General features: G+C 39.9%; 1 protein-coding gene across 1 annotated transcript in view; it reads right to left on the reverse strand.

Moving 5' to 3' along the window:
* LOC133559178 (signal-induced proliferation-associated 1-like protein 2) overlaps positions 1–12643 on the reverse strand; it is a 211782-nt gene that overhangs the window by 85148 nt on the left and 113991 nt on the right. The window contains 2 exon segments of the mRNA XM_061910660.1: positions 1317–1420; positions 8656–8830. Coding sequence (XP_061766644.1) covers positions 1317–1420; positions 8656–8830 — 279 coding nt within the window.

Here is a 12643-nt window from a genome sequence, read left to right on the forward strand (position 1 = left end):
TTTGAATGTTTACTGTATTAACCTGCTTTAGGACAACGGATGAAAGTGAGCTATTGTGCTAACTCAGGCATATTTACATTGTTGCTCTATTTTCATGAATATGCATTGTCCACCCATCCATCCATTTCCTACCGGTTGTCCCTTTTGGGATCGCGGGGGGGTCGCTGGAGCCGATCTCAGCTGCATTTTGGCTGTAGGCAGGGTACACCCTGAACAAGTCGCCAACTCGTATGCATTGTCCTAATTCAAATAAATAAATAACTGCTGACGTCATCAATGGAAAAAATGTCACCAATTGGGTAAATTCTAAATGGCCCGTTTGGACAAAGCATGAAAGAAGGCAAGATTTTTTTACAAATATCTTCGCCTTGCCCCCATGGCTTGATTTCCCATTTACTGGATTTATGTAGATCCCAATTGCATAAAAAATGTTTCCGATAGGTAAGAAAGTTTAGTTTTGCATAATAGGTCCCCTTTAACATTAATTGAGAATCGGGACACCACTTACTTGACGTGCATGCGCAAAACCGAGGGCAGGTGGCGAAGACAAAGGACAAGGGAGGAAAAGGGGATTCAGCCTTAGTCTGCTACTATTCGTATAAATAATATACAGTACGGGATACAACTTTAATCTCAGCCCAGTCGGATGTGTGGGATTTCAGGACAGAAAACATCCATCCCCAAATCGAATTTAAACAGCCTCTTTTGCTGGGTTGTCAACTAAACATGTCTTTTCTGGGATTATGTGAATTTAGATCAAGTTTGAATAGAGATTTGAGATGGGAGTTTGACTAATCTAATTTGTCCTGCAGGAAGATTACCAAGAAGAATGAAATGAAACTAACCTACTTTGTTACCCAGATAAAGAATGTTTTCAGTGGTCCTTATATTTATACACTATTGATGTTAGTGCAGGCTTGTATCCACAAGCGCAAAATAGAAAATCTGTGTAAATACTCAACTAGTGAACCTTTGTGATTGCAATTTTATCATGCCAATGGTTGTCAGGCAACTACTCCAATCACTTAATTCAACTTGTTAGCATAGACATGGAGGCACATCTAATACAGAGTCAGGTCCAGCCCCTGGGGATACATTGATTAAAATCCTACTATGAGGTACCGTTACCATGGCAATGATCATAGTTTCAAGTGATGGGTTGTTACCGTGGCAAAATGAGCCCTAAGGGGGATTGGCAGGAGTCTGGATTGAAGTATAATAGGGGAATTTCCACTCTACCTAGCCAGCATGAAAGTGGTTCACCAAACAATGTATGAACATTTGGAGGCACATCGATGATTGTGTTGTTCACTAACCTGCTGTCTGTTGTTGGGTGTGTAGGGGAGCATGGTGGATACGTGAAACATCAGCTCGTAGTCCTTGTAGGTAGTGTAGAGAGAGTGCGTGCCTGTGGAATCGGCTGGGTAAAGAACACAAAACAGTACAACCATTTTATTTTTTTTACATTTTTCATGAATAATGATGAAGCAATCGCTATCCAAAGGTTCTGAACTCATGTTTGCATGCTGGGGTCGTTTGAACAGATCAGTGTTTTTTTTTTTTTGTACTTTCCACTTTCCTCCATCCCGAAGACGGATTTAGATGGAAAATGCGAGACTACTGGTCTGGGTAAGGAGTCAGTTAAATTAGAACAAGTTTTTTCTGCTTTGAGTGTTTCAGAGTTGGACATGTGTTTTACCGAGGTGGCTAACTATGATGCGTGCAGTTTATCAAAGCAACAAACAAACAATCGGAAAATCCCCGTTACTGAGGTGGCTAACCATGATGCGTGCAGTTTATCAAAGCAACAATCAAACAATCGGAAAATTCCTGTCGTATCAATTCCTAGATATGGTCGTAACTATACTAAATGCACTGGGCATAATAAACACAACATTATTAATATTGCTACTACGGATAATTTGATCAAAAACTCCCTAAAACAGCCCACTACCTATAATATAGGTTTTTTAAACATAAGATCATTGTCTCCTAAAACGTTGTTAGTTAATGATATTATCAGAGACAACAATCTTAACGTCATCGGTCTCAGCGAAACCTGGCTTAAACCAAACAACTTTTTTGCGCTAAATGAGGCATGTCCTCCTAACTTTACACATGCGCATATTGCCCGTCCGCTCAAAAGGGGTGGGGGGGTCGCACTAATATACAACGAAAACTTTAACCTTAGTCCTAACATAAATAATAAATATAAATCGTTTGAGGTGCTTACTATGAGGTCTGTCACACCGCTGCCTAAACACCTGGCTGTTATCTACCGCCCCCCAGGGCCCTATTCGGACTTTATTAATGAATTCTCAGAGTTCGTTGCTGATCTAGTGACACACGCCGATAATATAATCATAATGGGGGACTTTAATATCCATATGAATACCCCATCGGACCCACCGTGCGTATCGCTCCAGACTGTAATTGATAGCTGTGGTCTCACACAAATAATAAATGAACCCACGCATCGCAACGGTAATACAATAGACCTAGTGCTTGTCAGGGGCATCACCGTTTCCAAAGTTACGATACTCCCGTATACTAAAGTATTGTCCGATCATTACCTTATAAAATTCGAGGTTCAGACGCATGTTCGTCAAACTGATAATAATAATAACTGCTATAGCAGCCGCAACATTAATACAGCCACAACGACAACTCTTGCTGACCTACTGCCCTCGGTAATGGCACCATTCCCAAAGTATGTGGGCTCTATTGATAACCTCACTAACAACTTTAACGACGCCCTGCGCGAAACCATTGATAACATAGCACCGCTAAAGTTAAAAAAGGCTCCAAAAAAGCGCACCCCGTGGTTTACAGAAGAAACTAGAGCTCAGAAATTATTATGTAGAAAGCTGGAACGCAAATGGCGCACGACTAAACTTGAGGTGCACCATCAAGCATGGAGTGATGGTTTAATAACTTATAAACGCATGCTTACCTTAGCTAAAGCTAAATATTACTCAAATCTCATCCACCGTAATAAAAACGATCCTAAATTTTTGTTTAGTACGGTAGCATCGCTAACCCAACAAGGGACTCCTTCCAGTAGCTCAACCCACTCAGCTGATGACTTTATGCAATTCTTTAATAAGAAAATTGAAGTCATTAGAAAGGAGATTAAAGACAATGCGTCCCAGCTACAACGGGGTTCTATTAACACTGACACGATTGTATATACGGCGGATACTGCCCTCCAAAATAGTTTCTCTCGTTTTGAGGAAATAACATTAGAGGAATTGTTACAACGTGTAAATGGAATAAAACAGACAACATGTTTACTTGACCCTCTTCCTGGGAAACTGATCAAGGAGCTTTTTGTATTATTAGGTCCATCAGTGCTAAATATTATAAACGTATCACTCTCCTCGGGCACTGTTCCCCTAGCATTCAAAAAAGCGGTTATTCATCCTCTTCTTAAAAGACCTAACCTCGATCCTGACCTCATGGTAAATTACCGACCGGTGTCTCACCTTCCCTTTATTTCAAAAATCCTTGAAAAAATTGTTGCGGAGCAGTTAAATGAACACTTAGCGTCTAACAATCTATGTGAAACCTTTCAATCCGGTTTCAGGGCAAATCACTCCACGGAGACAGCCCTCGCAAAAATGACTAATGATCTATTGCTAACGAAGGATTCTGATGCGTCATCTATGTTGCTGCTCCTCGATCTTAGCGCTGCTTTCGATACCGTCGATCATAATATTTTATTAGAACGTATCAAAACACGAATTGGTATGTCAGACTTAGCCCTGTCTTGGTTTAACTCTTATCTTACTGATAGGATGCAGTGTGTCTCCCATAACAATGTGACCTCGGACTACGTTAAGGTAACGTGTGGAGTTCCCCAGGGTTCGGTCCTTGGCCCTGCACTCTTCAGCATCTACATGCTGCCGCTAGGTGACATCATACGCAAATACGGTATTAGCTTTCACTGTTATGCTGATGACACCCAACTCTACATACCCCTAAAGCTGACCAACACGCCGGATTGTAGTCAGCTGGAGGCGTGTCTTAATGAAATTAAACAATGGATGTCCGCTAACTTTTTGCAACTCAACGCCAAAAAAACGGAAATGCTGATTATCGGTCCTGCTAGACACCGAACTCTATTTAATAATACAACTCTAACATTTGACAACCAAACAATTAAACAAGGCGACACGGTAAAGAATCTGGGTATTATCTTCGACCCAACTCTCTCCTTTGAGGCACACATTAAAAGCGTTACTAAAACGGCCTTCTTTCATCTCCGTAACATCGCTAAAATTCGCTCCATTCTGTCCACTAAAGACGCTGAGATCATTATCCATGCGTTTGTTACGTCTCGCCTCGACTACTGTAACGTATTATTTTCGGGTCTCCCCATGTCTAGCATTAAAAGATTACAGTTGGTACAAAATGCGGCTGCTAGACTTTTGACAAGAACAAGAAAGTTTGATCACATTACGCCTGTACTGGCTCACCTGCACTGGCTTCCTGTGCACTTAAGATGTGACTTTAAGGTTTTACTACTTACGTATAAAATACTACACGGTCTAGCTCCATCTTATCTTGCCGATTGTATTGTACCATATGTCCCGGCAAGAAATCTGCGTTCAAAGGACTCCGGCTTATTAGTGATTCCCAAAGCCCAAAAAAAGTCTGCGGGCTATAGAGCATTTTCCGTTCGGGCTCCAGTACTCTGGAATGCCCTCCCGGTAACAGTTCGAGATGCCACCTCAGTAGAAGCATTTAAGTCTCACCTTAAAACTCATTTGTATACTCTAGCCTTTAAATAGACTCCCTTTTTAGACCAGTTGATCTGCCGTTTCTTTTCTTTTTCTTCTATGTCCCTCTGTGTATCGGCTGGGGACATCTCTGCGCTGCTGGTCCGCTACCCTTGGGATGGTTTCCTGCTGGCTCCGCTGTGAACGGGACTCTCGCTGCTGTGTTTGGACTGGACTCTCGCGACTGTGTTGTTTCCATTGTGGATTGAACTTTCACAGTATCATGTTAGACCTGCTCGACATCCATTGCTTTCCTCCTCTCTAAGGTTCTCATAGTCATCATTGTCACCGACGTCCCACTGGGTCATTATTGTCACCAATGTCCCACTGGGTGTGAGTTTTCCTTGCCCTTATGTGGGCCTACCGAGGATGTCGTGGTGGTTTGTGCAGCCCTTTGAGACACTAGTGATTTAGGGCTATATAAGTAAACATTGATTGATTGATTGATATACTTCTTTAGATTTAAAACAGATGTCTCATTGTGATGCATTCCAATAAATTAAAAATACTATACAGATAGAAAAATTAAATTGTAAACGTGCTCACGCTGAATACACATAGTTATACTAAGGAAGGACAACATCACTTTTGTTCTTTTCTGTTAACTTTTGGCCCGGCTATGTCTCTCAAGCTTAAAGGACTCTTAATGTCCAGACTATCTAAATTTCACTAACAAATTCTCTTCATGCATGTTTCGCTCCTGAAAATAAAAAATCTAGCAGTGTTTTCCTAAAATATCTATTACTTTTTAATTAATAGAGGTGGGAATCTTTAGGCACCTCATTATTTGGTTACAATTCAGGAGCTACGTTTTGATTAAAAAATGAAATTATTGATAAATCTTTCATTTATGTATATTAATGCCGGTTTACATTTAATTTCATTTCACTGAAAAAGCCTTTATCACATACAACTTTTAAAAAATAGTGCTTTTGTAATAAGAAACGGTTAAATAATTCCCATCTCATTTATTCATTTAATAGAAATGTGTGCAAAACTGGAACTTAAGTACCCAATATTAAAGGAGCTGGTCGGATTTCTCGGTGAAGTGGCTCACTGCCGTCAGCTAAATTTTACAACTGTCTGCATTACTTGATTTACAATAAATAAATCAATGATCAATTATTGACATTTACTAATCTATTTTATAACAGTCCATGTCCAAATTGCGATGCATATAAAAATCGATTATTTTCCCTACCTCTGGTTTTGAAGTAATTGGTAGATAACTAACTATACTGTGAACCCCACCTTTCCATCACTAGATTCCCTGTTGGTGTGACATCATCTCCAGACCAGGAACACCTTTACTCACTACGACAGTGTAGATAAAGGCATGTAAAACTTATTTTTATCACGTAATTGCATGTTTTTGTCGCCCTGGTCCATGATTACTTCAAAACTGATAGGCTTAACATTATGAACAAAAAAGAAATAGGAAAGAATCACAATTCCTCCTGACTTACCTGCTCTTCCATCGACACCATCGAGTGTTTCCTTGTGTTCTTTCAGCATTTCCACAATCATCTTGAGGAAATAAAATTCAGAAGTGGACGCAAAACTGAATACTAGGGGCTTAACTTTTTTTTTTTTTTCGTTTGTGAGCCGGTTCTGCTGACACAGTCTTTATCCCTTCATATGCTGCTAATTTTTGGGATGTATTTTGCTTGTGTTTTTTAATTTTTTTTCATCCAAATTCTGACCAAAACTCTTCTTCTTCAATGTCAGAGTCGTTAAAATGATCACAAGTACAATAGTGTATCTAGTCGATACTATTATGATTATGTCGATATTTTTTGGCGTCACAACATCTTCTTTCGTTTTTTTTAAATTCACAGTATGTGTCCCTGGACACATGAGGACTTTGAATATGACCAATGTATGATCCTATAACTACTTATAACCCAAATGTGTGGTATCATCCAAAACTAATGTAAAGTATCCAAACAACAGAAGAATAAAATATTATTACATTTTAACAAAAGTGAAGACAGAACATGTTAAAAGAGAAAGTAAGCAGATATTAACAGTAAATCAGAAAGTAGATTTATAATTAATTTCTACGACTTGTCCCTAATACTTTTGACAAAATAATAGAATAGAAAATGACACAGTATGTTACTGCATATTTCAGCAGCTAAATTAGGACCCTTTGTTTGCTTACTTGCTAATAAAAGACAAGTTGTCTTGTACGTTCACTATTTTACTTAATGACAAACTTGCTATAAGAAACATATGTTTAATGTACCTTAAGAATTTTTGTTAAAATAGAGCCAATAATGCCATTTTGTGGTCCCTTTTATCTAGAAAAGTACTGAAAAGTATCGAAATAATTTTGGTACTGGTACCAAAATATTGGTATCGGGACCACACTATGCTGAAGTGATATTTTGATGCAAAAATACATTTTTAAAAACGCGGATGTTCACATTTCCGTGGAAAATTCACATCTAAACTGATGCAGGCCCGCCCAAATGCTGCACATACTCTGGTGTGCCAGACAATTACAAAGATGGAAGGAAGGAGTTGCTCTCTCTTTTTAGGACGGTTTCATTTTATTCTTATTTTTAAAGGCCTACTGAAACCCACTACTACCGACCACACAGTCTGATAGTTTATATATCAATGATGAAATATTAACATTGCAACACATGCCAATACGGCCTTTTTAGTTTACTAAATTGTAATTTTGAATTTCCCGCTAAGTGTCCTGTTGAAAACGTCGCGGAATGATGACGAATACGCGTGACGTCACGGACTGTTAGGAAATATTAGCGCTGCGCACACACACAGCTAAAAGTCGTCTGCTTTAACCGCAAAATTTCACAGTATTTTGGACATCTGTGTTGCTGAATCTTTTGCAATTTGTTCAATTAATAATGGAGGAGTCAAAGTAGAAAGATGGAGTTGGGAAGCTTTAGCCTTTAGCCACACAAACACACGGTGATTCCTTGTTTGAAATTCCCGTAGGTGAAATTTTACTATGGATCAGAGCGGTCAAGCGAACATGGATCCCGACCACATGTCAACCAGCAGTTTTTGGTGAGAAAACTTGTGGTAAAAAGTTGCCACTTACGGGAGAGCTTGTGCCGTCTGTACAGCTGCTATCGACTTCCATCAGACACTGGCCTAAAGACACCCGTGGATACACCCTTCCGACTATCAGGTACTATTAAACTCACTAAAACACTAGCAACACAATAGAAAGATAAGGGATTTCCCAAAATGATCCTAGTAAATGTGTCTAAAAACATCTGAATCCGTCCCAATGCAATCACAGGTTTTTTTTTTTCTTTTTCTAGTCCGTCGCTATCAATATCCTCAAACAAGAATCTTTCATTTTCGCTCAAATTAATGGGGAAATTGTCGATTTCCCGGTCCAAAATAGCTCTTTTGGTTGGAGGCTCCCATTAAAAACAATGTGAGGATGCGAAGAGCCATCAACGGGTGACCTCATCGTCTGCTACTTCCGGTAAAGGCAGGGCTTTTCTGTTAGCGACCAAAAGTTGCGAACTTTATCGTCGATGTTCTCTACTAAATCCTTTCAGCAAAAATATGGCAATATCGCGAAATGATCAAGTATGACACATAGAATGGACCTGCTATCCCCGTTTACAATAAGAAAATATAATTTCAGTAGGCCTTTAATCTCGTTATTTTATGTGTACTTTGGATGTCCTGTGTACAATGTGAGTGACTCAGGTTTTATTTTAGGTATGAATTAGGTAAAAAATACAAAATACACTAAAAAATGACTTACAGCATAGTTCATAGACCAAGAACCTCCTGTAAAGAGTTACTGTAATCAAGTAGTGCACTGCATTAGCCCTTACAGAGTACTGGTGCAGAGCTTGTGCACTGTGTGGTTACTTACTTTTGTTATCTAGCTGCGCTCTGTACTTTGTGAAGCCTTTCAGGCGCACTCTCTGGCCGAGTAGATCCAAGAACTCCTCCAATGCTGGTCCGGCACTCTCATTATTGTACATCTCTTCCTCTGTGCTCTGGCCCGCCTTACAATAAAGCACACCCACCTTGTGCTGGAAACTTAGCTGAAAGGAGAGCACATAGAGGCACACAATCATTGAGTATAATTTCCTGTTGCTGATATACAGCACACCAAAAACAGTATTCATAATGTGCATGATGCACTCAAGAGCCACGAGTACCCACTTTCTGACACATCACAGCTATGATGGCTTTCATAAAACCTCTTCTATAAAAGAGCTCAGCTCATCTACGGCATCGTGAGCCGAGTGCTAGGTTTAAACCTCACCTGAGTATGAGCAGCAATACAGGAGCGATAAACATAAGTATACCAACCTATATAGTTTTAAGTAACACCTCGTGGTTTGGACACATAATACAAACCCCGTTTCCATATGAGTTGGAAAATTGTGTTGGATGTAAATATAAATGGAATACCATGATTTGCAAATCCTTTTCAACCCATATTCAATTGAATGCACTACAAAGACAAGATATTTGATGTTCAACCTCATAGACTTTATTTTGTTTTGTAAATAATATCCAACTTAGAATTTCATGGCTGCAACACGTGCCAAAGTAGTTGGGAAAGGACATGTTCACCACTGTGTTACATCACCTTTTCTTTTAAAAACACTCAATAAACGTTTGGGAACTGAGGAAACTAATTGTTGAAGCTTTGAAAGTGGAATTCTTTCCCATTCTTGTTTTATGTTGAGCTTCAGTCATTCAACAGCAGGGGTCTCCGCTGTCGTATTCTACGCTTCATAATGCGCCACACATTTTCCATGGGAGACAGGTCTGGACTGCAGGCGGGCCAGGAAAACACCCGCACTCTTTTTTTACGAAGCCACGCTGTTGTAACACTTGCCTTATTGAAATAAGCAGGGGTGTCCATGATAACTTTGCTTGGATGACAACATATGTTGCTCCAAAACCTGTATGGACCTTTCAGCATTAACGGTGCCTTCACAGATGTGTAAGTTACCCATGCCTTGGGCACTAATACACCCCCATACCATCACAGATGCTGGCTTTATAACTTTGCGCCTAAAACAATCCGGATGATTATTTTCCTCTTTGTTCTGGAGGACACCACGTCCTCTGTTTCCAAATATAATTTGAAATGTGGACTCGTCAGACCATAGAACACCTTTCCACTTTGCATTAGTCCATCTTAGATGAGCTCGGGCCCAGCCAAGCCGGCGGCGTTTCAGGATATTGTTGATAAATGGGTTTGGCTTTGCATAGTAGAGTTTTAACTTGCACTTACAGATGTAGCGACCAACTGTAGTTACTGACAGTGGTTTTATGAAGTGTTCCTGAGCCCATGTGGTTATATCCTTTACACACTGATGTCGGTTTTTTTTTATGCAGTACCGCCTGCGGAATCAAAAGTCCGTAATATCATCGCTTACGTGCAGTGATTTCTCCAGATTCTTTGAACCTTTTGATGATTTTACGGACCGTAGATGGTAAAATCCCTAAATTCCTTGTAATAGCTCGTTGAGAAATGTTGTTCTAAAACTGTTCGACAATTTGCTTTGGAAGTGGTGACCCTCACCCCATCCTTGTTTGTGAATTACTTAGCATTTCATGGAAGCTGCTTTTATACCCAATCATGGCACCCACCTGTTCCCAATTAGCCTGCACACCTGCGGGATCTTCCCAATAAGTGTTTGATGAGCATTCCTCAACTTCATCAGTATTTATTGCCACCTTTCCCAACTTCTTTTCACGTGTTGCTGGCATCAAATTCTAAAGTTAATGATTATTTGAAAAAAAAAAATGTTTATCACTTTGATCATAAAATATGTTGTCTTTGTAGCATATTCAACTGAATATGGGTTGAAAATTATTTGCGAATCATAGTATTCTGTTTATATTTATATCTAACACAATTTCCCAACTCATATGGAAACGGGGTTTGTAGAAGGATCATGCTGGTTTATTTGACAAAAATCATGTGGTAGAATTGTTAGTTCGTTATTGCACACATGTGTAAATGTCAACACCTCAGGTTTTGTTTTTTATAGTGGGTATTGAGACTGCCATGGTCTGGCAGGTAAAACATGACAGGCAGAGCCATCTCCACCAACATCCATCTTTAATGGCTCACTTCACCCTGCTGACCAAAACAAAGAGTTAAAGGGAAAATAATAAATGACTGCCCTGCTCTTTATTTGGCACCTGTTGCCCCGTCTTCTCTTGCTGAAGATAGCTCCTTGAACTTGACACAGGGTCAATACGCCAAAAAAAAAAAAGGGTGTTGTGGATGTGAAGATCAACTTTCACAGAGTGGAATTGCCTTTCTGCTCCTTTACAGGTCATCAGCTCCTGGTGTATTACTGACACTGTTGTCATGGCGACTTCCTCTATCAGGCAATCTGCTGTGCTCTAAAGTGGCGGCAGTGACAGAAGGCTATTATACCAAGGCGAGCAGTGGAAATCGTACCTTACTTGGGGTCCACTTAACCTTTTGCTCTTGTTAGGACTTGGCCAGTGGCAAGAACAATCACATTGACCTCAGGTGCTCAGGTGAGAATGTGTTACACTTTTAAAAGTGCAAACACAGCACAAATGGCAAGTGCTTTGGTAAGGGTGCTGCACTACAGTTTATACTATTTAATGTACTATGTGGTTCAACCAATCAAACATTAAACAATTAAATCTGTTTCATTCCACAGTAAATAAAAAAAAGGAAATTGTTTTATCTTATACTGACTAAAAGCAGTCTCGGTCGGGCTTGACAGCTTAAACCTAGGTTTAGGCCTAAGTCCTCCTTAGAACCAGCATCGTCTGCAGTGGACATTTGGTTTTGGTCTATTTATTTACTGACCCGTTTCAGAAAAAATTGCCATGTTGTGTAAAACACTGCAGAGGATTTTGTCTCACAGGAGTTCCGACTGCAGTTGTACCTCGGGTTACGAGTGCCCAAGCTCACCGGTTATGTGGAATATGAGCTGTCTCTCAACTAATTGTTGCGCTTTAGGTCAGCAAAAATTCAGATAACAACGCTACCCATTGCAAGTCGCTGTGGCAAATTAAAAAAAATGGAAAAAGGGAAAATGGGTTATACTTGTATAGCGCTTTTCTACCTTTTTAAGGAACTCAAAGCGCCCCGACATATTTGGCAACATTTGACATATTTCCACATTCACCCATTCACACACCCATTCACACACTGATGGCGGGAGCTGCCATGCAAGGACACAACAAACGTGACTACGATGGAAGAAGGTGGGGATTGAACCAGGAACCCTCAAGTTGCTGGCACAGCCACTCTCCTAACCGCGCTACGCCGTCACAGTGAATCCAGTAAGATTTCGAAAATTATTCAATGTCTCACTTGCTCGCATTAGCAAATATCTAGCATTTAGAATGGTTAGACCGACAAAACGTAGTTTATCCAACCGTGGTAACGAAAAAAGTGAGTGGAAAAGACAATGTCGAGAAGAAGCAGATGTTATTCATTGAATTAAAGAAAGAAACAATCAAAAAACATTAACGAGGTCTGTGTGTTGCCAACTTGGTGAAGCAGTATGATCTTAGCACCGCTATAATAATCTACACCATAGTGAAGCAGAATTAAGTCGTTGACGCCAGCCAGGAGCATTAAAATATATTCCAAACGGAGGACATTTATCCATTGAAATGCAGAGGTACTGCTGATGGGGTCTTTGACAGAGAAGCAGCTTGCAGAAGATACCGTACTAGTGCACTCCCCAAGGTAAATGTTTTACATTGTTATTACATTACATATTAAACTACTGTTGTTGAAGTTTCCATCCATCCATTCATTTTCTACCGCTTATTCCCTTTCGGTGTTGCATGTGACATGTTAAAATAGTGTTGTTGTTGTTTTGTTTTTTTGTTGT

This window comes from Nerophis ophidion, linkage group LG09 (assembly GCF_033978795.1).
Source record: "Nerophis ophidion isolate RoL-2023_Sa linkage group LG09, RoL_Noph_v1.0, whole genome shotgun sequence".
Classification (NCBI taxonomy): Eukaryota; Metazoa; Chordata; class Actinopteri; order Syngnathiformes; family Syngnathidae; genus Nerophis; species Nerophis ophidion.